Raw genomic sequence first — 25,728 nt, 5'->3', positions numbered from 1 at the left:
TGCTATTCAGTATTCATGTCTTGCTTATTTCTTAACAAATAGCCCCCCTAAAAATTTTAAGTGCCTTTTTTTTTTTTTTTTTTTGTATGGCCCAAACAAAAGTAGGAGACAAGTACTCCCATGTTCTATGAGATTGGGCTTTGGAAACGTCACTTTGGGCAAAGGCTTTAGTTTTTCAGCCTCATTTTTTTAATCTGTAAAACAAGGAAGTAATTCTTCCCATTTCTAATTTTGCAGAATTGGGAGAAGTGGACATGATGTATATATAATACCTGAATTAGTGTAGAAAAATGTTTTTAGACAGCATGAGGAAAATGGGGCAAAGAGAAGATTTTGCAGCTTCCTTCCATGTAATTGATGATGTCTGGTATTGCATTAAGTCATAGAATGTAGATAAGTCCTTAATGTGGATAAAGAGCCTGGAGTCAGGTGATAAAAACTAACTCTTCTAACACCACTCCCCAATTTCCCGTCACAAAGCAGATGGAATAACTATTTGTTTTTTTGAATACCCTCCAGGCCAGCCAGGGTGTTTCCTCTCTCCAAGACTCTGATGACCATAGCATCCAGTCCAGGACACTTTTGAGAGAGGAAGGGGGCACCATGTTTACACAGAGATAAGGAGTGTAACCGGGATTGCTCAGCAAGCTGGCATGTGGGTTACGCTAACCTTTGACGCAGCAACACAAATTTTTCATTCCACTGCTGCTGCAATTGGAAAACGGGGGGGGGAGAGAAACTTGAGCTTCCTTCAGTATGGAGGGCTACCACTGCGAAGTTTTAGCTCTCTGAGTGTTTGTAACTGCGGAGGCAGAATCCTGATCATGTGGGTCAGAGAAGGAGCATCTCTCGCTTGACTATCTCATTTGCAGTCAACAGAGCAGCAAGCTGAGGATTGTGGGAAGAGCTCGAGCTCTGGGGAGGGAGGAACTTGGGTTTGAAGCTTAGCTTTTCCTTTCACTGCCTCTTTCCTGTTAGGCAAGTTACCCCCCTGTTCTACCTTTAACTAATTTTACTCAGCTTTGGAGGTTCAGTGCATGTATAACAGGGTGATAATATCTACATAAGGTTACTGATAGGATCCTTGAGCATATGTAAAAATTCCAGCACAGGCCATGATACATATTAGCTAGTGGTACTGAAAATTAATAGTCTTATAATCAATAGCTTTTTTAGATGCAATGATATACAACAGATTACTGCAATAAAAAGTCGTGCTTTCTCTGTATGTAGGAAAATGGACTATGGGAGCTCAAAGAAGTACCAGGTTCTGAAGAGAGATTTAAGCTAATCCTATTTAAATTTGTTACAGTTCCTTTGTTGTTCTCTTTAACCCCAACCCTTCACCCTTTTGCCAGGGTTATTATTAAGTCTCTTACCTGAGGTTCATCTCCCTTCTTGGAGGCCTGACATGCACCCAGTTGTGTGTCTTTTCCCTCCTGTGGACGTTTAGGATCCTGATATGTGTTCAGTCTGATGACAGGATTGGCACAGGAACTCAGAAGTGAGGAACTGACTGAGAATAGCTTCTGAATCCCCATGGAATCTGGAAGACTTGCAGGCAGATGGGGGAGTTCGCAGGTGATATGCAAGTGAGATGTAAAAGGATTCAAACCCTCCTAGTGAGTTCTGATACCCTAGACTAAAGTCTACTCTTTAACCTGCCCTGTAGGGCCCCACATGATTTGGCCCCTACCAACCTGTCCCACCTCATCTTGTGCCACTCTCTCTCTCTCACCTCCTCTGCTCCATCATGCTAGGCTTTTTTTCAGTTTTTTGAATGTGCCAGGGACTCCTGTTCAGTGGCCCTTGCTCATGCTGTTACTTTTTCAAGGGGCTTTTTCTCCCTATCAGTCTTCCAGTTGTGGACCGGTGAATGCCTACTCATTCCTAAAGTCTCATCTCAAAATGTCACCTCCTAGGATGTCTCTCCTCACCATTCCATCTAAATTCAGGCCCCTGTCACTTTGTCTTTAAGCACTCTTTTTTGTTTTTTTTTCCTTCACAGCTTCTGTCACAATTCAAATCGTTGTGTGTTAGGGTATTCATTTGCATAGCGTCTGTCTTTCCAACTCGATTGCAGGCTTCATGCAGACAGGGCCTCTGGTACATTGTCTGGTTCAAAAGATACTATCTTGCTTAAGGAAATAAATCCATTTTCTTTCTAAGATTACTGAACTAGGGCTGATTTCAGGGGCTCACTTGTCCGTGTTCATGTTTATTAACACTTGGGAAGCTTTTAAGGAATCGGAAGCTTTTGACATTTATTTTGAAATTTAACAACCACAATAAATACTTGAATCTAAGTCACAAGCACTTGAATCTAGTCAGACATCCATCCCAAGTATTAGTGTGGTCTGCGAGTCTTTCTCATTCGGATGGAGTGAAAGGGATTAGCGAACAGCAGTGTACCTGGAACTAGGTGATGCGTCCGGATTGTTGACATGTTGAGCTTGAAGTACCTACAGGACAGGAGGCAGCAATGTCCAAGGCAGATGGAAACAGAGGCCTGGCACTAGATACGGGTAAGAAGTGAAAGTTTGAATTTGAGCCATTTACTTAGTGATGATACTTGAAATTTAAAGTATAAGTAGACTATTAATAGAAGAGGATGCAGAGAGAGAAGAAGGAAGATAAAATCCGGGGAAACACGTTAGCGGAAAATAGTTGAAAATAGTTGAAAGAGGGGCCAAAACTAAGTAGTGAGAGAGGCAGAAACGCTTCAGTGTTGTGCATCCCACAGAACATTCGTCAGGGAACGCGCGTTTGAGGGAGTGGGGAGGAAAGCACCAGAAAAGGCTGCCTCCTCTTTTAATATCATTGTTTAAAATATTATAAACAAAATAAGTCTCGAAGTGAAGAGCTTCCAATACTCCAGAGAACATGAATCCCTTTATGTGGCAAGAAAACCCCTGGACCTTACCTGTAGTAGCAAACTATTAATATAAGATGGATTGTTTCTCTGAGGAGTCAATGCCACAAAACAGTTGTGAGTTCTGAGTGGTGCAAATGTGTTATTTTCTTAATTCTTTTAAAAATTTTTTATTTTATTTTAAATGATTTAAAAAAAATAGAAACCATATTTGTATGCAGTAGACATCTGGCCATTTACCAGGAATCACATGTGAATTACTGGTTTACCAGAGAACCAATCTGGTTGTCATTTAACCTTTCAAGAATTTCTAACTTTGAGTTTTGGGGTGTTGGTCAGTTTGTTTATGTTGTGTGACCTGACACTCTAGATCAGGGGTTGGCAAACCCCAGCCAGCTGGCCAAATCCTGCCGGGGGTGGGTTTGTGTGTGACCTTTGAGCTAAGATGGTTTTTACCTTTTTGGAGAGGTGTGGAAACAAAACCAAAACAACAAACCAAAAAAACCAGAAGAATCTCTTACAGAGACCCTAAGTGGCCCGCAAAGCCTAAAATATTTACTATCTGGCCCTTTAGAGAAAAAGTTTGCTGACTCGTTCTATAAGTTTGTAAGTTGTATATGAAAGGAATCAAAAATGTCATAGGAAAACCTCAAATTGGTGACTATCTTGCGTGGCTTAAAGCTTTTCTGTTAAATAGGGACTGAGCTGGACATGTTTTTGTTGGTGACATGTGAACTTGACTGGTGGAAAACTGCCTTGTGTGACATGACAGTGTGGTCAGACGATAGAAGTCTCCTGCAATGTACAGTGTCACATAGGACAGTTCTGGAAAATGTTAACACCCGTTCTGGTACCACTGGAGTGTTTGGTTTATCCCAGCCAGCCTCAGGTAAACACTAGCATTGACATGTTGGAGCAAGATATGTCAAGTAAAATAAAACATTTATGTGGAATTGAATTATTTTCTTTTTTGCGTTTTACTGGCCCTCTGAAGAGACATTTTTCTAGTTGCAAAAAAGTAAAATCCTTGAGTATTAGATTTTAGAAAACCGAATTGTATATATTTTTATATCATATCACCTGCCTTCTGTCTTTGTAATGAGATGTCATCGATCTGTTCTGAGTATAAATTTCCTCAGTTCTCGAATCCTCCTGGTATCATTCTACCAGAATCTGCAAGTTGGAGGAAACTAACGTTGATTTGAAATAGTTCTGTAATTGGAGATGACTGTTTAGTGAGGCCCTGTCTAATCAATTGCTAAATAATTCTCTCTCAAAGAGGATTTGATATTTACATTTTTATTTTCATATTCTGCTCACATTGTTTGTTGACGGCGTCTGACATCCCCTGCTGCTGGATAAATAAAGCCTATTATTTCCTTTTCAACATTTTAAGCGATTATTCTCATACAAGAGCTAAGAAGCAGGAGGTTAGGCATATTATCAAACTACAATCCTGTCTATCCAAAGAAGCTGGGAACCTTGATTAATATATGCCTTGTTAACTGATGATTTCAGTTTCATACTGGTAGCGCTAGAATAATTTGTATAAACCAAGCAGTACAGATTCCTTATTTTAGCACTAAGACTTACAAAGGCTTCTTTTAGCAGCCTTTAATTTTGTACTTATGTATGTGACATAGCCTGTGGCTGTGATAGCTACAGTGAATCTCCAGTTGTTTGGGGATGAAAGGAGGAGGCAGCTGGAAACTCGGTAGCTACATCTAGCTGTCTACCTAGAGAAGGCCTTGATTTCAAGTTTATCTAAACAAGCTCGACTAATCCCAACTATCTGGGGGGATCCACTGTCAAAACAAGCAGCGTGGCCCTGAGGCAAACACAGCTATACAGAAATGAAGGCTGGGGCTTCCAATACTCCGATGACTGCATACTGGAGGCTTTTTTTCCCTCCTGAAAGAGGGTAAGAGAGGTAGCATTTGCATAATGCCTTTTCATTGGAAACTTTTGGAAAGCTGACAGACCTCCAGCTTATAGATCTGTAGCCACAATACAGAGTCTATAGGAGAATCCTTGAATGACCTAACCATATTGAAAGAAAATATAAAAGCGTCCAAGTATAGCCAAGTGAGAGAGGAAAAGAGGCTGATGCATTGTCTAACATCTGCTGTACTTCTCGTTAGTTTTGTTCTTTGCTATTCTGTGTGGACTTTGGAGAAGCCTAAGACAGCCTAACATGAATCCTATAATCTTCCTTCTGAATATTTATGTAGTGTGCCAGCTTCTAAGCTGTCCTTTGCGTTTTCCTACTTCCCCCTCATTTTCATGCTCTCAAATGAGGCCAACATTTCAAAAGCTAAATAAATGTTTGTGAATGTTTATAAAAGATTTGCATAAATTTGTCCTTGTCTGACAAAGATCACTTTTTTCTTATGCCAGTTCTGAAATTTTTTTTTTTTAAGGTTTTGGTGCTTGTCTTGACAACAAAGTCCCGCATCGCAGAACAATGATTGCTGATTAAGTGGGTCTGCAATTGTGACTGAATAGGCTTTCAAGATACGGGGTAAAAAGGCCTATCATCTGAAGGCTGAATTATAGAATTTAGAAAATGGTATCAGAAGTACACATTGAAATCTATTTTTTGATACCATATCATTAGATAAGACAAAGAGTTCTTACAAGTTAAAAGTACAACCACCTATGGTTTAAAAAAATTCTCCTGTATAAATTTTAATAATTAGAATGTTTCAGTAGCTCAGAATATCACTTTTCTTTCCTATGGTTGAACATATTTAAAAGTAATTTTTTTATACCTTTTGGAAACTGTAGCTCTGCCAGTTGTACGTATTAATATGGTTGCTGGGGTGGTGATCAGAGGGAATATACCAGGCAGTTCTTTAAGACATCTGAATGCACAGTCCTATCTTGAGAAAATATAAACTACATGAAATATGTGTTAGAGCTTAATTATATCACACATACACACATGCGCGCGTGTGCGCGCACACACACACATACACACACACACACACCCATACACTTACTGCCGATGTGTTTGCTGAATTCATTTATCTTTTAAAATTAGAATGGATTTTTGTGGGGTGGCAGGGGATGTTGTGGATAGAGGTGCTAATTTAGTTCAGAGATATTTGAACATTGGCAGGAGGGAGAGGTAACAGCCAGTTCTGTTAGTCCTTTGGTTGTATTGGTTTAGGGGTTTAAGTTGTCATTAAGGCACAAACTAGAGCCACTTCTCTGACACAGTTTTTATCACATCTGCTAGGCTTGTGTCCCAAGAGGAGACGTGGAGAGCAGTGAATTCAGCATGGGCCCATTATCGACTGCTTTTTCGTGTGTTGTAAAAGGAGTGAGACCTCAGGGAGGCTTGGAGCCTCCTCCCGTGTAATGTCCAAGTCAGATTTGAAGGACTGGTGGCAGGAAAGCTTTGGCCTTGGGGTGTGAATTCTGAGAAACAGAGGCACAATTAAGTTTAAAAAATTCAAGGACTTTGAGCTTGATAATGAAAGATTTTTTTCTAGACTAATGTGAGCAGAAAAGTTGCCCATCTGTGCACATTTTTGTGTGCATTTAAAATATTTAAAAGCTGACAGCTTTTAATATGCTTACAAACTACTATTTCTATCAGTGCTCTTTTTTTTTTCTTTTTTAAATACTATCTTCCTGAGGGCAAGTTGCTTCTTCAGTGAAACCATGTTTGCAGTTTGACTGTTGGAACCCCATTCCTTTGGTGTGCTGACTTGTGTCCCCTTTCCCCCATTTTCTCCCATTTCTCTTCCTTTTAAATGTATTGATAACATAAATGTGCAGCTAATAGGATTTAAAATGTTCAAGGAGATGAACAAGGCAAAATAATATTTTAGAGTAATAACATTAAATCCAAGGAATTCTATTACTGATGCCATCAAATGCTAATTGTAAGAGATTCTAACCAAATCATTTGTTCGTTTTGGAAGTATTCGAAACAAGTGTCAAGACGTTTATTGGTGTTTAACATTGACCTTATAAATATAGCCCTCTCATTTTCAACCTCTTTGCTGTAAGGTTTAAAGTTAATAAAATGTAATCTTAGAATAGAGGATTTTATGTAATATTTAATTTGGGAACAACTTTGTTTTAAGTAATTTTTGGAAGACAGGAAAGGATACAAAAAGATAAAGTGGCTTTGGTAATGAAAAAATTTTAAATAAGATCGAATTTTTTACTATGTACTTCAAAGGCCATGAAGATTTACACTTAAAAGTAGTTCTAGAGGTGGTTCTTGTGCTTTGTAAGCATTCCACCTGTGTACTTAATGTACTTGATGATTTACACATAAAGTTTATATGATACATTATAGAATATGATAAATTTATATTTTATTGTAATTTTGTCGTTGAATTACAACATTGTGTATATTAGGTATTATACAAATTAGCATAATTATGACACATGCATGACTCAAAATTAACTAAAGTTTATAGAAAGTGAACTGGGAATAAATATTGAAATATACCAAAGAAAGGGAGCAGACTCTGTAGCATTAGAGCAGCACTGTTAGAAATTTGACCCTGCTTTTATGTTCCGGTGTTGAAAGGCCTTTTTGTAAAATCCCTTATTCAAAGCTTTTCTCACTGAAGAAAAAAAGTTTGGTTGTAACTATAGTATGGATCTTGGATTTAGTTTGACATTTATAGGGTATGAGAAAAATTATATTTCCTGTTTTCATATATAGGAAATTTCTGATCAACATTCTGAAACTTGGTGCTAATTAAGCTTTAAGACCTTTTTGTCATTCTGTTTTTCCCCTTCTTAATCATAAGCATTAAAACCTCTGGTAGCTTTCACTTGGAGTCCATGGTTTTAACTTGAAATGGCTTAAAATCAAAATTTTGTTAGCTTTTTGTATGTTTGGATTTTGTGTGTGTTCTGTTTTTAACTTTCAACTTGAGTTTTAAGATCATCAATCAAAGGCTTTTCTTTCAAGTCAGTTGCACTGATCTCAATTGCAGGGCTTAGAGGGTCAGCATTTCCCTCATGCTATTAAAAAAAAAATGTTTAAGCATAGAAACAGGGTATTTTAGGAATTTGAGCGCCACTGATCTTTTCATCACACATCTACATTTTGAAATGAACAAATAAATTAGATGGAGGAAACTCAGGAAATGTTCTTACCGTCTCCCCACCTCTCCCTTCTTCACTCTCTTTTTGGACAAAGGTAAATTATCGACTGCTACACTAGCTTTCAGCAAGCTACAAAGAGGCTGATTGTAGCTTTACATATTTTAAAATACATTCATTTATTCAAGCTATCTCTTTCCTTTATTTAAATGTTTTCCTGCACACATTTTCTTTTTCCTTTTGAACTATTGAAAACATGCTTCCTCTCCCAACATTCTGTAACCCCAGTGGACATTGTAATCAGCCTGCGTTTTTGTCTTTCAGAGGGCATGTATTTGAGGGGTGTGGATCTCTGTGGTTGTCAGTTGTTGTCATCTGCCAAACACAACTAATTTTTGTTTATGGATTTCAATGAAGCCATGAAAACAAAGTATTTGACATCTGAACTGACGGCTGTTGCAGGATCTCTTATATCCTCTCCACCCTCCACCCCAAATGCAGGGTGAAAAGTTAATGTATTTTTCTCATTATTGATAATCCCACTTAACTATATCGAGTTTAAGTCTTCGAAGTTTTGCTTCCAGATAGGATTCTATGATGAATAACGTTATAAAATTTTAAAGCTTTATTGGGTTTTGAAGAGAATGGCTCAGTTTCAGCATAATACAACCTTTCTCCAGATTGGAGTACATTCCCTTGATGGGCCTTGTGACTGGATGAGAATTCAAATGGGGTGAAATGAATCCAAAAAAGATGAAGATGAATCTTGAGTTCATTTCTGATTTCCACTTGCAAGGGAGTCCAGTGTTAGGTGTGTTGATTTCATATTTTGATTCAGTCTGAGGCTTAGTATCTCCTTGTGGGCAGAGCTCTGTAGATGTTACTTTCTACTACCCCGTGCAATCTGCTGTTTAATGTATGCGTAATGGAAAGGTTTGTGCAACTGCCTGTCATCCACACCTCCCCCTGCCCCCTCTGCTCTTACTTCTTCCCACATGAAGTATCGTATATTTTGTTAGGAAGAAAAGCCCTTTTGGAAATTGCCTATTTCATAAATTGTCTGGTGACACAAAGGGGTTGAATGCTGTATTCTTGTCTCATTTATTTTGAAAACTTTGCTACTGAACTCACCTAATCAATGAGCTCAGTGTTGTCTCCAATAAGTTATGTGTTGGATATATTGATTGGGAGGGATTTTAGAAAACCCGTCTGGGGTTTATAATGTCAGCAGTGTTTTGATTATGAAAAGAGTTGGAACCTGGGGACATGGAACCAGGTGGCGAATGTCCTAAAGCCAGTGGTGACATGGTGGACTGGTTCCCTCCTGGGATGCAGTTCACGGCCTGCACTTTAACGGTGGTGACTGGCTACTATGGATTCACTTTTTTTTGCTCATTAAAATGTTAAAAAATCAAACTGTACATAAAAAGATTTGTGAAAATATAAACTTGGGAATTGATCTAGAGAGCTGGCACAGGCTTCCCCACCCCCCGCCTTAGCAATGAGGTCATTTACATTTCATCAGCTGTCCTGCATCTCGAAGATCCGATTTATGTGGCTGTAGTGGAGGTTGTGCTGAGACTGGGTGTCTGAAAGAGCTTGTGCAGGCAAGAGAAGCGGGTGGGGGTGGGGGGGAGAAAAGAGGAAAATTACCATCTGCAAAGAAAGTTGCCTCGCCAAAGACACAGGTTCCAGAGAGAAAGAGGGGTTGGTAACTAGTTAATGACTGTTTTCCCAGTAAAGTTAATGCTGAAAGACACTGCTATAAATATAATGCTCAAAATATGTTTAAATCAGGGTTTCAGTGTCCCTCCCCTCTCCTGGAGAGTGGTACTTTTCAAATTCAAGTAGTTGTATTTTTCTTTGGCAAAAGAGGGTAAGGTAGTGAGATGTTGATAGAGAAAACATCAGTAGTAAGAAAACTTGTTTATTTCCGCAGTTTTTATTTACAAGAAGCATTGCTTGTTTTTCCTTCCCTCTTCCTGTCCTCCCCTTCCTAAACTAAGAGGTAGATTTTTTTCAGTTTTGATTGAGATAACGTGTGAATGTGCCTCACAGAGGAGATGCTCATTTTTGTTTTCTCCTCTGACAGCACACCACTGTCTTGTTTGACTTAAATTGGAATATCAAGCTCTTGGAATATCACAAACATGAAGAAACATATTGTAATGCACAAACATGTGCCTACATTTGCCTCTATTCCCTTCCTTCCTCCCCTCCCCCTGCCCCGTGCTTAATTAGACTTATCACTGCTTTCTTGGGTAAAAAGGAAAGCTCTTGGGAGGTGGGTTATACCCAGCCTACGTGGGGTATTTTGATATTTGTTCTAATATTATCTGACAGACAAGTTCACGGTTGGTTATTACTCTTGACATTAGAAAGTGGTAAGTAGTTTCTATATTGTAGTGAGTAATAAGTTGGGCATATTAGATTCCTTTGACTCTGCTGTAGAGCACAATGCTTTCTCGTAGCCATGGGGGTCCTTTCTTTCAAAAATCTTGAGGCCTTTTGGCAGCTCAACTCCAGCATAGAGTAGAGAAGCACTTCTGTACCTGTAACTTTTGAGGGGTGAAGGATAACTGTCTTTGTAGCTGAGCTTGGCATCGAGTGAGCATTGGTACTGAGTTTTAAAGAATGCTTGATACATATACTGAAGTCAAGAGATGCTTTGTGGTATTTGAAACTTGAAGTGAAAGGAAATATGCAAGGATTTTTTTTTCCCATGTAAATTGTAAGAGCTTTCTGTATGTGGGTTATGGTACATTTTATAATTGGAACTGCAGATATTAGAATGGATGTTTTATATGATCTCTTTCCCAATATTTTCCTGGTAATGACATTACGCACTGAGAAATTGCTCTTGTTTTATCTGATTCTCTGTTAGGTACTGCAATTTATTTAAACATGATGAGTTTTAAAACAATATATACGGACTTTTGAATGCCACATTATGAAATTAACTAAGGTATCAGTAATGCCTCTTCGAATATGCTTGGTGTTCTTATCCTCTCTTTCCATTTGTTTTGTTTCCTATCCCTTTATTACTTCATGATATGCCTTAATAGTGCTGTGATGTATATAGTACAAGTCCAAGATGATATTAAAAAATAGGATATGCTCAATTGAATCATGTAGGCGGAACATGCCCTGGCAGACAAGTCAGTGTGCTTTCTGCCTCATTGAGTGAGTTATTAGATTGATGTGGTTTATTTCTTGAATGATAGAACTGGTTTTAAAAATAAATGAAGCGAGAAGCATCAATTCAGTTAACATTGATAAGTCGTTATTATTGGTTAGAAAAGTGCTACATTTGTAAACTGATCTTTAATTTATCACTTGGATAAGGATTTGCAGTGGGGCAGGTCTGTTTTAATTTGAACCAGCTTCTCCATGACTGAAAAATATGTTCTTCATTTTGCCTTGAAATTGGTATTTTAAATAGTTAAAAAGCAAATCAAATGCATGAAATAATACTTTAAAAAAATTATACCATGGGCCTATGAACTTAAGGACTGACTGTGGGCCATCTAAGGTTGCAGTTCAATTAAAATCAAGCTAGAGAAAATTCTGTAAAGGAAGTAATCATTACTTACTTGCATATGTGCTTAGCTATGTATGTAAGATGTGTCCACTGGGAAAAGTCACACCCCACTGTGTATTGTGTCTCATATAGAAATGTTTTTTTTTTCTTAATGTAAGAAGCTTCTCTTTTATGAATAAGTCTTTGGAATGTCACTCTGCTTTTTGTTCCCTTTTTGTATACTTCACTTGAATAATGTGCTTCGTTTTATGTACCTACATATTTGGAAAAAGATATGTAAACTGGTAGTTTCCTTTAGATTTTCACAAATTACAAGCAGGTAAGTGTGTCCAATTATGATGACATATAAGTAAAAATAGTACGCACTTAAAATTGTTCCAGTTTGATTACAAAATACATTTATGCCAGAAACGGGAACTGCTTTATAAAGTAAGCAAATGAAGTTTTACACTCTAAAAAATGGAGTTGCCGATGATCAGAGACAATTATCTTCAAGTTGGCTTTCTATTCTGTTTGTGATTCGGCCTATTGATGTCGGGAAGCGTTGTCTAATCCCGGCCCCCTCTGTTCCTAGGTAACAGGCAAAAACGGTGCCAGCAACAGCGGCCCTGGCAGGCCAAACCCATGTGGCTCGGTGTTATTCACTCTGATCCATATGGTCAGGCTGGAGACGGTCCCTGGAGGGGTGTTAACACTCAGCAACCCAACCCCTCCCTCCCTTCAGAGCTTTCCTGCATGGCTCCTGCTGCTTGCCCATGTGTGATTCTTGATTAATTTTTCATTTTTAATGAAGTTTGATCATGTTTATTATTTCTCATGATTGACTGCCTGGTACTCCTCCCATGTAATTGATAAAGCCCATATTTCTTCATCTGTCTCCTCTTTCTTTAGGGTAAAGTTGCGAGATTGTGTGCCATGGTTAATGTTAGATTTATTGGTCCCATTAGATGTATAAATTATCTCTCTTTCTCTCCACAGGAAGTTCTACAGACTTTGACCAAGTTTTGTTTCCCCTTCTATGTGGACAGGTAGTGTCAGATTTTCAAACTTTACTAGAAAAAAAGCGTCAATAAACCTGCTATGGAAAATAAAAACCATACCATTCTTAACATTCTGTCTGCTTACCCATGATTTAAAACACCTCTGTTCCAAGGAGAGTTGCAGTATTCTCCTTTCCTGGGGATTTTATTGACACTGTCAAAAAGTTTAAAGCTTAGAGCTTTGCATGGGTTCGTTTGTGAGATACATTTTGAACAACATTAAATTTTTGATTATGGTGATCAGACTCAAACCATGATTAAGAATGGTTGGTTTTGAATCCAGTACTCTTTAATTTGTATTTAAATATGAATATATTTGCCTTTATCGAGTAATATTATGTGACTCCATGGCCTTATGAGTATTATTATATAGACTGTTTTTCCTAGGCTTCAACTTAAAATTTAAATCTTGTTTAAAGGTGTTGCACTGTTAAAGGCATGTTGCTAAATAGTGTCTTGCATTTTGTTGAGGTGGCTAAGAATGGTATCTCTAAGTAAATAAGCAATTCCTATAGCTTTCTACACTAAAGAAAATACAAAATCATCTATAAACATTTCCTTAGTATTTGCATTATGATAAACTGTTTCTTGGAGAGGTTTCTTAGAGCTCCAAGATATTGAAAATAGTCTAAGGATCTTTTTTAAAAAATGAGCTACTGGTTAATGGCTTATTCTTTAAGTAAGCTTATTATTTTCAAATGCCTTTTTAAAACAATTTTAGAGGTACTTTTTACCCCCTAATTAAAGTATAGTTTACTAATAACGTTAATAAAATGATAAAAAACCATGTTACTCTTATTTTCAAGAAATGTCTATTGTGTTTTTCATTACAGTTTAAGCATTAACTTCTGCAATTATTTATTTTTTCATTTGATTGTTGTCTATTTGTGATTTTCTCTTAATGGAAAATTGAACTGAGATTGTACAAAAGTTGCATCTTAAAAATCCCACTCCTAGTGATACAGAGGTTTTTAGAAAATATTATCATAAGTAATAAGCCATAATATGTTCCAAGAAAGCTATAAAATGTGCCCGTCTTCAGGAAGGTTCTGTCTTGTATTTTAGTGTACTCACACAAGGCAGGCCTGAAAGATTTTGGTGACTTAGAGTGCATGTGGGTGATGTGCTGCTTGGATCTTCTGTACTCCATAGGAAAAGTGTCCTGGTTTATTTGACATAAACCTAAAAATGGTGTGACATAGGAATTGGTAGCCAAAGGAATTTAAAAGAGTACCAAGAAGCAAAAGGAGTACTAAAAGGCAGCTCTGGAATGTTGTCAGCCACTTAAAAACACTGTTTTCCCTGGTTCTAACATGTTATTTTTTTAAGCCAATCAACCATTGTAGTATTTCCAGACTCAGGCCTTTTTCAATCCTGGTACCAGCGCTGTGTTAGTAGCAGGTTGATGCTCAAAACAGAACAGCCTTAATTTTAAGAGGGTCAGTCTTTGTAATGAGAGTCCTCTTGTGTCTTCTTTATCCTACTCCTTCTAAAACTAGCAAGCAGGGTTTTGTTTAGAGACGTTTAATGCAAACTTCACATTTATATGTATGAATTAGCGATGCGTGAAATCTCCTCCAGTCACTTATAAAATGTATTACAAATTATGGCAACGGCATATTTATCCAAATTAATAAAGCTGAAATGTTTTAAAAATGTGGTTAGGTGTTTAACAAAGAAAAATACGAGAATACATTTTTACATGGTTTCGTGTTAGAGTGGTGATCTGTTTTGGATAGGTGTCCCTTAATTGAACTTGGTAAACTAACATCAGAAGAAATCTGCAGTGAGATTAAATCTCCCTCAGTGTGTGCTGCGTGCACCCCCCCACCACATACACACACACACACACCCACTGACCCACCCTCTCTTCCTCTCACACCACTCCGCACACCTCTCCTTACCTACCTTTCTGGGTGATTACATTCTGAAATGGAAGAAAAGCAGAGTCCTTAGATTATAGTTCTAAACTATTTTTTGTCACCAATGTCTGATGCCTTTTTTTGTTGTTAGAAAAATATTTTTCTTCTAATATGCTTCTCTCCAAATTCCCTTCCATAATCATGCTCCTTATATTTTTTTCACAAAATGATTGGGGACAGAATTGTCCCTTCATGGATATATTTTAATCCTGGCCATCCTCACCATGCCTAATGGTCCTTTCTCATGCTGATAACTTTTATTCATACAGAAAACCACTTTATTTTGGAAACTACATTTTTTCCTCTTCTTTCCCTACTTCTAACCTTGGCATACTTTGATAACAGAAGAGAATAGTAATGAAGTTCATTTTTAGTACATAAAAAGGTTTTAATGTCACTTTTTTTTATTAGTTTGCAGTTAACCCTGTCAAATGGATATGCCCCAATTCTGAGACCTACAAAGCCCCCCAGATATATTTATGATATTGTTTGACTTAGATAATATGTCAGCATGGGAGATGAGTAATGCCCCAGGTGATTATGTGCAAAAAAGAAAGCTTCCTAATCTTTTCAGTATCTGTGCTTTTCTACCCCAAGGAACAGTAATACAACTTTCTGACATTTCTAGTCTATATCAAGAGTGGGATTTTCACAGTCATCATCAAATCACCTGTTAACATTGACATCTTGCTGTTTCTTGTGTTGTTTTAAGATTTTTCTTTCTGAAACTAGGACTTATGAAAAATAATAATGCCGGAAGCTCTTCAAAAGAAAGTGCTTTCTCATGGATCATCTCATTTCATCCTCCTGTCATAAGAGATGAGAACAAGTACTGTTTGTCTTCCTTTGAGAAAAAACCTGAGCTGGAGAGAAATTGTGACTTGCCCAAGGTCCTCGTAGGCTGTCGGTATAACCTAGATGTCCGTCTTCCAAATTAATGCATTTTTCAGTAGAACACCTTGTGGGAAGGCCAGGCACCAAATAGAGGGAGAGAGAAGAAAGGAAAGAAATTAGTATTTGAGTTTCCAATTGAGTCTAGTCAACATGCTGGACATTTTTACTTGAATACCTCATTTATTCTTCGCAGCAACTCTGGGAGATCGATGATGGTGGTATCTCTTTTACAAAAGAGCAAAGGAAGATTCTGAATGTGTAGCTTTATGTTGGGTGATAAGGAAATGGTATCAGACTTGGAACTCTGCCCTCGATGTGTTTCTCAGTCTAGTTCAGGAAGTTTTATAAAGACACATTAAACAGTACCTATCCAAAAGGACAGGGAAGTTAGGGAAGACTGAGATGGTCAGAGAAAACCTGTCGTTGTAGGGGAGACTCGTGTTGAGTCTGTACGGACGTCAAGAAGGGGTAAGTAGAAGAGAGAGCCTAGCACCCCATATGTGCTGAAGAGCAAAGCAGAGGAGAAACCATGAGTGAGCCTAGAGATTGTTCAGCCAGAGCAGATGGAGCCTGATGGGGAGAGGGTGACGTGTGCTGCGATAGCTTGGGCTCTGGCTACAGGAGGCCTGAAAATGTGTGGGAATCAGACCACGGGATTTTAACGCCGAAATTCATCTGGTTCAAGCATCCCATCATACAGAAGGGAAACCAAGGTCTGTAGAGGTGACATGACTTGTTTATAGTCACAACCATGTGATTACAGAGCTGGGAAAGAAACACACACTCTTATTCCCAGTCCAGATTATTTCTACCCTCCACTGTACTTGAAGACCTTGGTGGAGACCAGGAGTGAAATGGTGGTGCTATGATCCCTGTATCACTCTCAAACATTGTTTATTATTATTGATGAAAGCAGTTTCTTTAAAAGAGATTGTATTCCTTCCATTTCACATTGTGGTGCTACTTGCTTGCACTGGACATGCGGCAACCTGCTTCAGTTAGTCAGAGCCCTCAAGAGACTCATCGGAGGATGGAAAAGCTGTTCTTCCACGTTGGTGCTTATCCTCTTTCAGAACCCAGAAAGTTAGCCACCATCCAGTCACCCTGTAAATTATTCTGGCACACACAAATGACACAAGCATGAAATGAAATGACATAATCTTTGCAGGGCACAGGCATAGTTTAATGACTTAGCATGTAACCACAAGGCAAATGTGGTTTGAATGCTGTTTACCATTTTGTGATGTATCCGCTGTGTGCCAGGCATTGGGTGTGCTATGTTCTCTTCTTGCCCTGAAAGGTTACACATTTGCAAGGTTACCGTTATCATCATTCTTCATATGAGGACACAGAGGCTCGAGAGGTCCACTGAGTTGCCCAAGGTCTCACTAGTAGAATAGAAGGTGGCAGAGCTGCTTTTGGAACCCACGTTTGTCTGACTTCCAGTTCCACCGTTCTTTTTCCACCATGTTATACCGCCACCATTATTAGATCCATTAAACGATACATAAAGTAACCAAATACACTTTTAAAATTTATTTCAAAAGTCATATATATTTATTGTAGCAAAGGAGAAAATACGGGTAGGGTAACTGAAGAAAATGAAACCCATGCAGAAAAATGCAACTAACGTGCCCGACTAGTGCGTTAGTATGTGTCTACCCAGACCTCCCCTCTCGTCCCCACATCTATGCATTCACCCTGCTCTACTTTTCAAAACTGAATCCATTTGGCCCCCTTTTGTCCCTTGGTTTTCATTTTTGGTTTAGTCCCTTGGTTTCGTCCCATTGGTTAAGCTGTGCCCCACGACCATTTTATCCAGTGTTTGATCACCATGGACCTAAGTGGACACAGTACTGTGGCTGGCAACCGGGAAACCTAGTTTCAGTTTCCGTTCTGTCATTGACTTCCTTTGTGCTGTGAGGCAAGTGACATCTCCCCTGAGGGCCTTCGTTTCTTCAAGGATAAAATGAGGGAATTGGGTTAGATCTCTGCTGTTCCTTCTGGTTTTCATACTTCTTTGATTCTCCAGTTATGATTCATTGTTACTTTGTCAGGCTCATGTAGATGAGGGATGAAGAGATTTCCGTTCTTTCTTAGAATTATTGGGCATGTTTCTCAAGCAAGATTGGTATTGCCCTATATCTGGCTGTATGTGACCTACTCTTGGTCCCCAGATATGTTGGATCAATGTCCTTCTTGCCGTTTGGATTTTGAGCAGGGAATGTGAGAAACTTTGAGTTAGGCAGAGAAAAAATATGTTTATGAAAAGAAGTTTTGAAGCTCATGTAACTAAAGGCTGGGGCATGTGATAGCTTGATAAAACCTGATTCCTGCCTGATATCCCATATGCACCGAAGCAGCTGTTAGGGGTGCCTGGCCTTAGATGGCGCAACAGGTTATTGTTAGTTAGCTACAATAAATAGAGGATAACAAAATGTTTCCGTTCCAGCTTTCAAATTTCATAACTTTATAACAAAGAGAATTATTATTTTCATTGTGTACCTATTATATGCTAATTACTTTGTATACATTATTTCTAATCCTTAAAACTATTCTACAAAGTATCATTATTCCTTGTTTTACAGATGAGGCTCAGAGAGGTACAATAATGTGCCAATGCTCACAGAGCAAGTGAATAGCCTATGTAGGATTCTGAAGTCCAGATCTAACTGCTTCATCTTCTCTCTCCTGCGTCATAAATCTCTGCTTCTGTTGAATCATTCCCAACAGCTTAAAAACAAGTTCTGGTATTCCTCCATCCTAAAAATAATACCCATCTTTGACTCTTCCTTTCCATTCAGTTACCGCCTAATTCTCCACTTCCGGAAAGAATTATCTACACATTCAGTTTATTCCTTAGTCTTCTTCAGTTTGTCTTCTGCTTCTGTCGTTCAGCTAGAGGTTTTCTTATCAAGGTCATCTGACACTTCCAGAAAATTCCATAGGCATTTTTTCTCTTCTCATCTTGATGCATCAGTACAGCTGACCCCTCCCTCCTACTTGTTCGCCTGGGTGGTCTCCTTGTTTTCCTTTGATGGTCTCTTCTCTACCTGTCCTGTAAATTGGAGCTTCTGTAACTTAGTCCTGGGTCCTCTTTTGTTTCTGTGAACTCGCTCTCTAAGTGATCTCATTCTTTACCCTGGCATTAAATACCATCTGTGTGTACATGACTTCCGAATTTATAGTTCTAATCCAGACCTTTCCTCTGATTTCCTAAGTAGTATGTTCAACTACTACATAGTTGACATTTCAATTTAGATGTTTTGCAGGTTCCTCAGACTTAACATATCCCAAAGGGAACTCTTGGCTCTCCCCCCAGACTTACTAGTTTTCTATCATTAAATGGTAATAATATGCTTTCTTTTCCTGCCCTAACTCTCGGTCCGCCTGCAAGCCTGTCATATATACCTGCTGGCTATAACTTGGAACTAGTCACCCATCCCCATCCCCACTCCCCTGCAGGAGTGAAGCCACCATCCACTCTCATCTGTATTACTGCACTGGTCTCTTGATTACGTTCTCTGCTTCTACTTCTGCCTTCTTCCAAACTGTTCTCCACATCACAGATTAACATTTGAAAACTGTGGACTAGACTGTTATCCTCTTGATTACAACCCACCTGTTACCTTTGCAAAAACAGTTCAAACTCTTTCCCATGACCCATGAGGCTCTGCATTATCTGGCTTGTGCTTTGTCCAGCACCTTCATCTCATGCCACTTTCCCCTTCTCTCCTGTGCACTGACTGGACTGCTGTCCTGTTAGTTCCTTGAACATGCCCAGCTCTTTCCAGCCCGAGGATCTTCGCGCAGCTCTTTTCTCTGCCTGAGACACCCAGTGCCCTGCTTGTGGGGTGGCTGTCCCGTCTCCTCCTTTAGGTCAGCGTCGGCGGCGTCCCTGGGAAGCTGTCTCTGACCACATTATCTCAGTAGGGCCTTCTCTTCTCCTAGTTTCTTCTGTCTTTGTTCCTTCTTTGATTTCATGCAACACTGTTACAGGCTGGATGCTTTGTGTGCATTTGTGTGATTATTCCTCTCTAACTAGACAGGAAGGTCCACAGCAGGTTGGCAGTTGTGTCCCAGCATTTGTCACAGCCCCCCGTGCAGTAGTTGATCGGTTTGAGCGAAACTGATAGGGAAGACCCCACATCTCACTGGAGGACTGGAACCGAACTGTCTGTCCACGTGCTTCGTGCCGTAAACACCTTCAGGGTTAAGTATCATGCCACAGGCATTTACCAGGCAGCCTGAAGGACAGTCTCTGGCTCCAGTAGTCACTGCTTTTGGCCCTTGTTTGCCACATTCACGGATGCATGGGGAGCACAGTTAAGCGTGGTCTTGGTCCTGTCTCTTGGGCTTATTTCCGGAAATAAATTTGGTTTTTCTTGCTTAGTGGGAAGTGTAGTTAGTCTGTTTGATGAGACAACTCTTTGAATTCTTCACGTACCTGAGTTCCTTCACCTGAATGGAAAGCTCGTGGGGGATGGTTTTCATTGTGTTCAGTGCAACGTGGCAGAATGGAAAGGACTTTTGAAGCAGTATTGGGCCTGGATTTTTGTTTTAGTCCTGATGACTTTGAAAAAACAAACAAACAAAAAACACCAAAAAACAAACAAACGAAAAAAACCCTCTACAATAAGAGAATTGGATAAGATGGCGCCTAGGATTCCTCCCAGGTGCAACCACTGTGAAATCTGATTCCTGTTGAGAAGTTACGGATTCTGATCCTGGAGGTAAACGCAAAACCCTCAGCCTTTAAGGAAGCAGACCCTTTGTCAAAGTCACTTTAATGGAGAAACATGAATCCTCTCACACAGGGAAGGACACTTCCCTTGGAGATTCAGAACCCATCACGGTAGCCTCTGATGGCTCTTGCCTGACTTTTAGTTTATTGGAAGTTGTCTAAGGAAAAAATACTGTACAGTTTAATGATTTGGGGGTTTAATGACTTGTGCTTCGCCCTACTAGGAATTAAAAGGGTGAATCAACTGAGAATAATAAGTGCCTCCTAAGCTGTGGCACCCCAAAAAGAATGTTGTGCAATGTAATGCAAGCACGAGCCGCTCACTTGGTCCCTTGGAGGACTGCCGACTCCTTACCGAAAAGGTGCAACAGAAGAGAAAGAAAGGCAGCCTCTTTTCTCCACTCACAAGTATTGCAAATCTGAGTTGGGCAGGAAGATTGTAAGCAAGTGCATGATTTTAATATGAATTTTAGTTTTCCTTCAGATGGTAACTTACCGGCTCGCATCTGTTTTTATTAATTGTTCTTACTATAGACTGGCCTTTATACCAAATGCTTATCTCACTTATTCCCCAAACATCCTTGGGGGTTGGGTGGTAGTTTCTCATTGTTATTCCAGGTGAAGAAACTGAGGTGCTTAGAGGTTAAGTAACTTGCTAAATTAAGACCCAGGTAGCAAGTGATTGAGTTGGGATTTGAACCAAATAAACGAGTAATGAATCTTTCTTTGAGCCTATGATGTAGGCATTTTCAGTATTTTCAGTATTTTTAATGGTAGTGAAAAGATAACAGGGAAATTAATAACAGTCAATTCACAAACCAAGTTGTATTTTTGTTTTGTGTCCTTTTCCTAGAGATCCTGGGTGTTTTCTTTTTATCCAGTCCTGTCAATATCCATTCCTTTTACAATGCTTCATTTTCATCAGTCTAGAAGTAAAAGCAAACCCTGAGTTAAAATAATGAAGTCATATTTTGTGTGATCACATAATAGTAGTTTGCAAAAGCTTGACCTTATTTGTAACTTAGAACCATCCCGACCTGTTGCTTTAGATATTTTAATAATACAGGTTTTTCTCCTCCCCCAACGAGGCCCACTTTTTTCCCCAATCACTTTAATTATATGAGCTAGAATCCTGTTTCTCACACATCTTCAGTTCTCAACCTTGTTAAAATTAATCATATAATCCCCCTTTAAAACATAGTATTAAATCACCATAGTAACACAGTATCCAAGCTTTATAGATAAAACATAACAACCACAAGAAGGTAGCGTTTGGTGTCCCCTTGACAGCTCTATAACTTTTATAGAACCGTGTTCCTTCTCCTGGCTTGTGTAAGGTGGAGGGATAGCATTACTTACACCTGTTTTATTGCCACGTTGCTTTTAAATTGCCACCTTGTTTTCGTTCACCTTCCTAGTTAAAAAAGGAGAGCGGAACACTTTCTTTTCTTTCTGAATTGTTTTCTTGTACTCCCTAACCACTCTCCAAGGGATGGAATTGTTTCCTTAAGTAAGACCACGTAGGGTCCATTGACCTTTTGTGCTGGGGTACCTCGAAAGTCTGTTTAATCTTCTCGTGTGGCTTATGGAAGGGAGTTTTAGAAAGGAAGGCTATCCATATTTGAAAACTTAATTCATATCGTATGCAAAGACTCAAAAAGCCTACCTTTGGAAAAGGCCTGCTGAACCATGAGTTTTTATTTCTACTGGCAATTTATAAAGTAAATTTTAGGTGAGAGCATCAATCTGAATATAATCAATTTTAATGTATTTTGTAAAATACAACATATGTAAAATATAATGTGAGTTAATGAGGTTCTTTGAAAAATTCAGTGTCAAATTCTAAAATACTATGTTGGTATAAATTTATGTATAAGAATTTGGAATAGTTCAGATTTTAAAGAGGAACCCAAGCTAACTGACAAACTGATTTTTAGAAGTGAATTTTAAAACAGTTTATGTCTTTCAAAAAGTTTCTAGATTAATCTGATTATTAATCTGCTTTTAACTTTTTTGAAACAGGTATTTTCTATTTTATGTTGCTTTTATGTGTGGTGTGTTGATTTTTGTATTAGTGCAGCAGTTTTCAGTTTTTTCTTTAATGTCTTTAAAACCTTTTTTCCATTTCTTAGAAAGTACCTCGCATTAAGACATTTAGTATTTCTGTCCTGTAAAATTTCAAATATGTTCCTCATAAGTTCAGAAAATATGAGAGATCAAGAAGTTTTGAAAAGTAATGACTGCCTTATTTATTTATTTTTTAAATTTTATTGGGGAACAGTGTGTTTCTCCAGGGCCCATCAGCTCTAAGTCAAGTCATTGTCCTTCAGTCTAGTTGTGGAGGGTGCAGCTCAGCTCCAAGTCCAGTTGGTATTTTCAATCTAGTTAGTGTTTTCAATCTAGTTGCAGGGGGCGCAGCCCACCATCCCATGGAGGGAATCGAACCGGCAACCTTCTTGTTCAGAGCATCTGCTCTAACCAACTGAGCCATCTGGCCGCCCACCGGCAGCTCACCGGCAGCTCACCTCAAGTCGTTGTCTTCAATCTAGTTGTGGAGGGCGCAGCTCACTGGCCCATGTGGGAATCGAACCGGCAACCCTGTTGTTCAGAGCTCATGCTCTAACCAACTGAGCTAACTGGCCGCCCAAACCTGCCAGCTCCTCCCTTAACTGCTCTGTGAACTTGATTCAGTCCTTTAGTTTTCTTTGCTGTAAAATGGGGACATCTAAGTTCCAGCATTGTTGCTGAGAGTGAATGAGATGGTTTACATCAAGTGTGTCACTTTGTGGTTGACACATAGCAGAAACTTAAATTCTGCTGTTGCAGTCACTGTTACTTTCTGAACTCGAGGAATGGTCAAGTGTGCAAGTTCATGACCAGTTAACGGCAAGCGGGCAGAGTGGGCTTTGGTGTTAGCTAGGCCTAGGTTTCAAGTGCATTCAGCTTTTTGCAGTTTACCAGTTGGCACCTTAGGCAGTGCCACTCGAGGCTATTTCCTCATCTATAAAAGGAGCTTACTGAATGCGCCTTTCGGGGTCTGGTGGGATGACTCACCGGGCTCCCTGCCTGAACTCAGCACGTGGAAGGCATGGTCGCTCCGATGAGGTGATCCCTGAAACGTGCTACTCGTTGCCTTTTTCTTTCTTTTTTTTTTTGTACTAGCTCACAGTATGTTCCCTTGAAGTGTGTAAATTTTAAGTTCATTTATAAAGAGTTCCACTGAGAAAGGAAATGTTAGAGGTTCAACGACTTGTTGTGATTAGATACTTTATCAAGAACCTTACTGCACATTCATTTTCCCCTTTGTTGTGTCTTGGCTGCAGCCTCACAGTGAGCCAAGTTGGCCAGAACTTCACGTTCGTGCTCACTGACATTGACAGCAAACAGAGATTCGGGTTCTGCCGCTTATCGTCAGGAGCCAAGAGCTGCTTCTGTATCTTAAGGTAAGAGAGAAGGCCTTTGGCCATTGGCTGCTTCTGTGAGACAGTGTCAGCTTGTGCGTTGTCTTTCTGTAATTAAATTTCCCAGCTGTTCTCTTTATTTTCCTATCTGTTTCCCACAAGTCACTGCACTAGGGGAGAAGGACTTCACAGTGTTGTCCTTACACTTTAAGTTCTGCAGATAATTGTATTTATTTATTTGTATCACATCCCTTGGGTGGGAAAGGGACCGTTCCGTCTGTGGAGAATGTGAAGCTGGAGAGTCAGCATGGCTTCAGTTCCTCCTGCTGTTATCTGGAGCTGTCAGAAATTAGCCTGGTAGGCTTTCCCCTGGACATTTTGTGTATGTAAGATTATTAATAAACTGTGTCTGTAGCGCAGGACGTCTTGCAGACACTGATTGTGTCCTCCTCGAAGTAACACCCTTGCCCCCTGTGGGTCAGTGAGGGAGGGAGGAACTGTTTCCCGACGTGGCTACCTCTGGAGAGGTTTGAAAAAGGGCAGAATCCTATACGAAGGCTTCTTTCGGTCTTCTAACCCCCCTCACACGCCAGAGCCACACTTGCTTAATGCTCTGTTTCCTCCTGCCAGAGGGGCAGGGCGGGTTCTGGACCGGGAGGATGTGTGGAAATCTGATTTTGGAGCTCCGGGCTCTGTGGGCTCCTGCTGGGCGCCTCCTGAGGGGGAAGTAAAGGCATCCCACATGCTCCCCTCTCCATCTGCCTCAGTTAAGTAGGTGTCGGAGGGGCCTGCCTCCTGTCTCTCTCTGCTCATGTGGAGCAGCCCAGGGCAGGGCAGCGGGGAGGCGCCCCTGACAAAACCCGGGTCCCCAGTCTTGGGTTTGAGCCTGGGGATAAAAGGCCAGACCCTCTATGAATTCCAGGAAGAGCAGTTCTCTGTTGCATTAGTGTCTGTACTTCCTTCTTCTCTTCATTAAGGAAAGATCCCAACCCCCTACCTGTCCCCTCAAACACACATCCTCACACCATTGGAGGACGATGGGCTGATTTTTGAGGTACCTTTGTTCAGTCTACACAAATATTATTATTGTTTTCATCAGCAAAATCAACTCCCTTCTTCACTGAGCATGGCATCTGTAATTTGGGCACTAGAGGGCAACTGCTGGGAAGACCTTAGGAAGAAGGCACCGGATACCGTGTGAGAGTAACCGTGCCCAGCTGTTCTCAGTGTGCCTTGGTAGCTGGACCCGTGGCTTACCTGCCCGAGTGCTGGACTCAGATGGACATGATGATGTGCTTTTTGATTTAACAACGTTGGTCTTTTTTTTTATTTTTTAAAGAAAATTTTCTCTTCAGGTTTTGCCTAATGTTTTATTTCAGCCGTGGCCAAGATACTGCGTATTTATGTGGTCATTTAGAAGAGACGAGGGTTTAAATGAAGTTCTTGAAGTTTTCCAGAAAGATTCCTTTTTTTCCCTCGAATAGTTTGGGTTGTGGTGTTTTTTCCTTTCCAGCTGGTGTGTGTGTGTGTTGGGAAGTGGGGAGATGACTCTGAACTGGCACTGTCACATTCACTCCGCAAATTTCTGAGAGTGGAAAACTATTTATTTAAAATTAAACTGCTCTCCTCTGGTCCTAGCTTTTGGCTTTGTGTTTCTGTATGGAGGATCCATGCGCTTGGTGTTTGTGAGAAGCTCGTGGACTCGCCTTCGCGCTGTCGTCCTGTAAAGTCAAAACAGCAGCAGCTGGAGTGTTTTCTATCTGTTACACTAGCTTGGAAGTAGGGGCAAAAATTTTGGTGGGTTAATTCATTCATTGGTTTGTCAGCCCTTAATTGAGTGGCTACTGTTAGCTAGTCCCTGCCTTGGAGGAGTCCCCGAGACTGGCTGGGGAGACGAATGATCACAGGATGCTGCATATAATACACAGAGTGACCCCTTCGCAGCGTCTTCTTACTAGTGACAATCTAGTGCCAGAGGAGAGTGACTGTGGTGACAAATAGAGTCCTGCATGAATTCTGGGACAGGCATCTCACGGGTATTTAACACGGGGGTGGTGGAAATCTCACCTTATCTTACCAGCTTGTGTACCTATAAAGGGCACACATATTGACACTTCCACTGTGCTTGGTTTGGGGACATTGCTGGGTTGAGACGAGCGCATGAATGGAAGCGCCTACTGTTGACCGTGGATGACTGGTGGGCGACATGTCCCATGGAGAGTGGAGAGGTCTGCCAAG

General features: G+C 39.9%; 1 protein-coding gene across 7 annotated transcripts in view; it reads left to right on the top strand.

The window, feature by feature from the left end:
* DENND1A (DENN domain containing 1A) overlaps positions 1–25,728 on the top strand; it is a 468,543-nt gene that overhangs the window by 119,751 nt on the left and 323,064 nt on the right. For 6 of the 7 annotated variants that reach the window (XM_033123052.1, XM_033123055.1, XM_033123057.1 and 3 more), the window contains 2 exons: positions 12,468–12,517; positions 23,413–23,532. In XM_033123052.1, coding sequence (XP_032978943.1) covers positions 12,468–12,517; positions 23,413–23,532 — 170 coding nt within the window. The remainder of the gene's footprint in view (positions 1–12,467; positions 12,518–23,412; positions 23,533–25,728) is intronic. The other variant, XM_033123054.1, reaches the window with a different exon arrangement.

This window comes from Rhinolophus ferrumequinum, chromosome 12 (assembly GCF_004115265.2).
Source record: "Rhinolophus ferrumequinum isolate MPI-CBG mRhiFer1 chromosome 12, mRhiFer1_v1.p, whole genome shotgun sequence".
Taxonomy (NCBI): Eukaryota; Metazoa; Chordata; class Mammalia; order Chiroptera; family Rhinolophidae; genus Rhinolophus; species Rhinolophus ferrumequinum.
The sequence above is the reverse complement of the archived record's forward strand: the minus strand, read 5'-3'. Positions and strand labels throughout refer to the sequence as shown.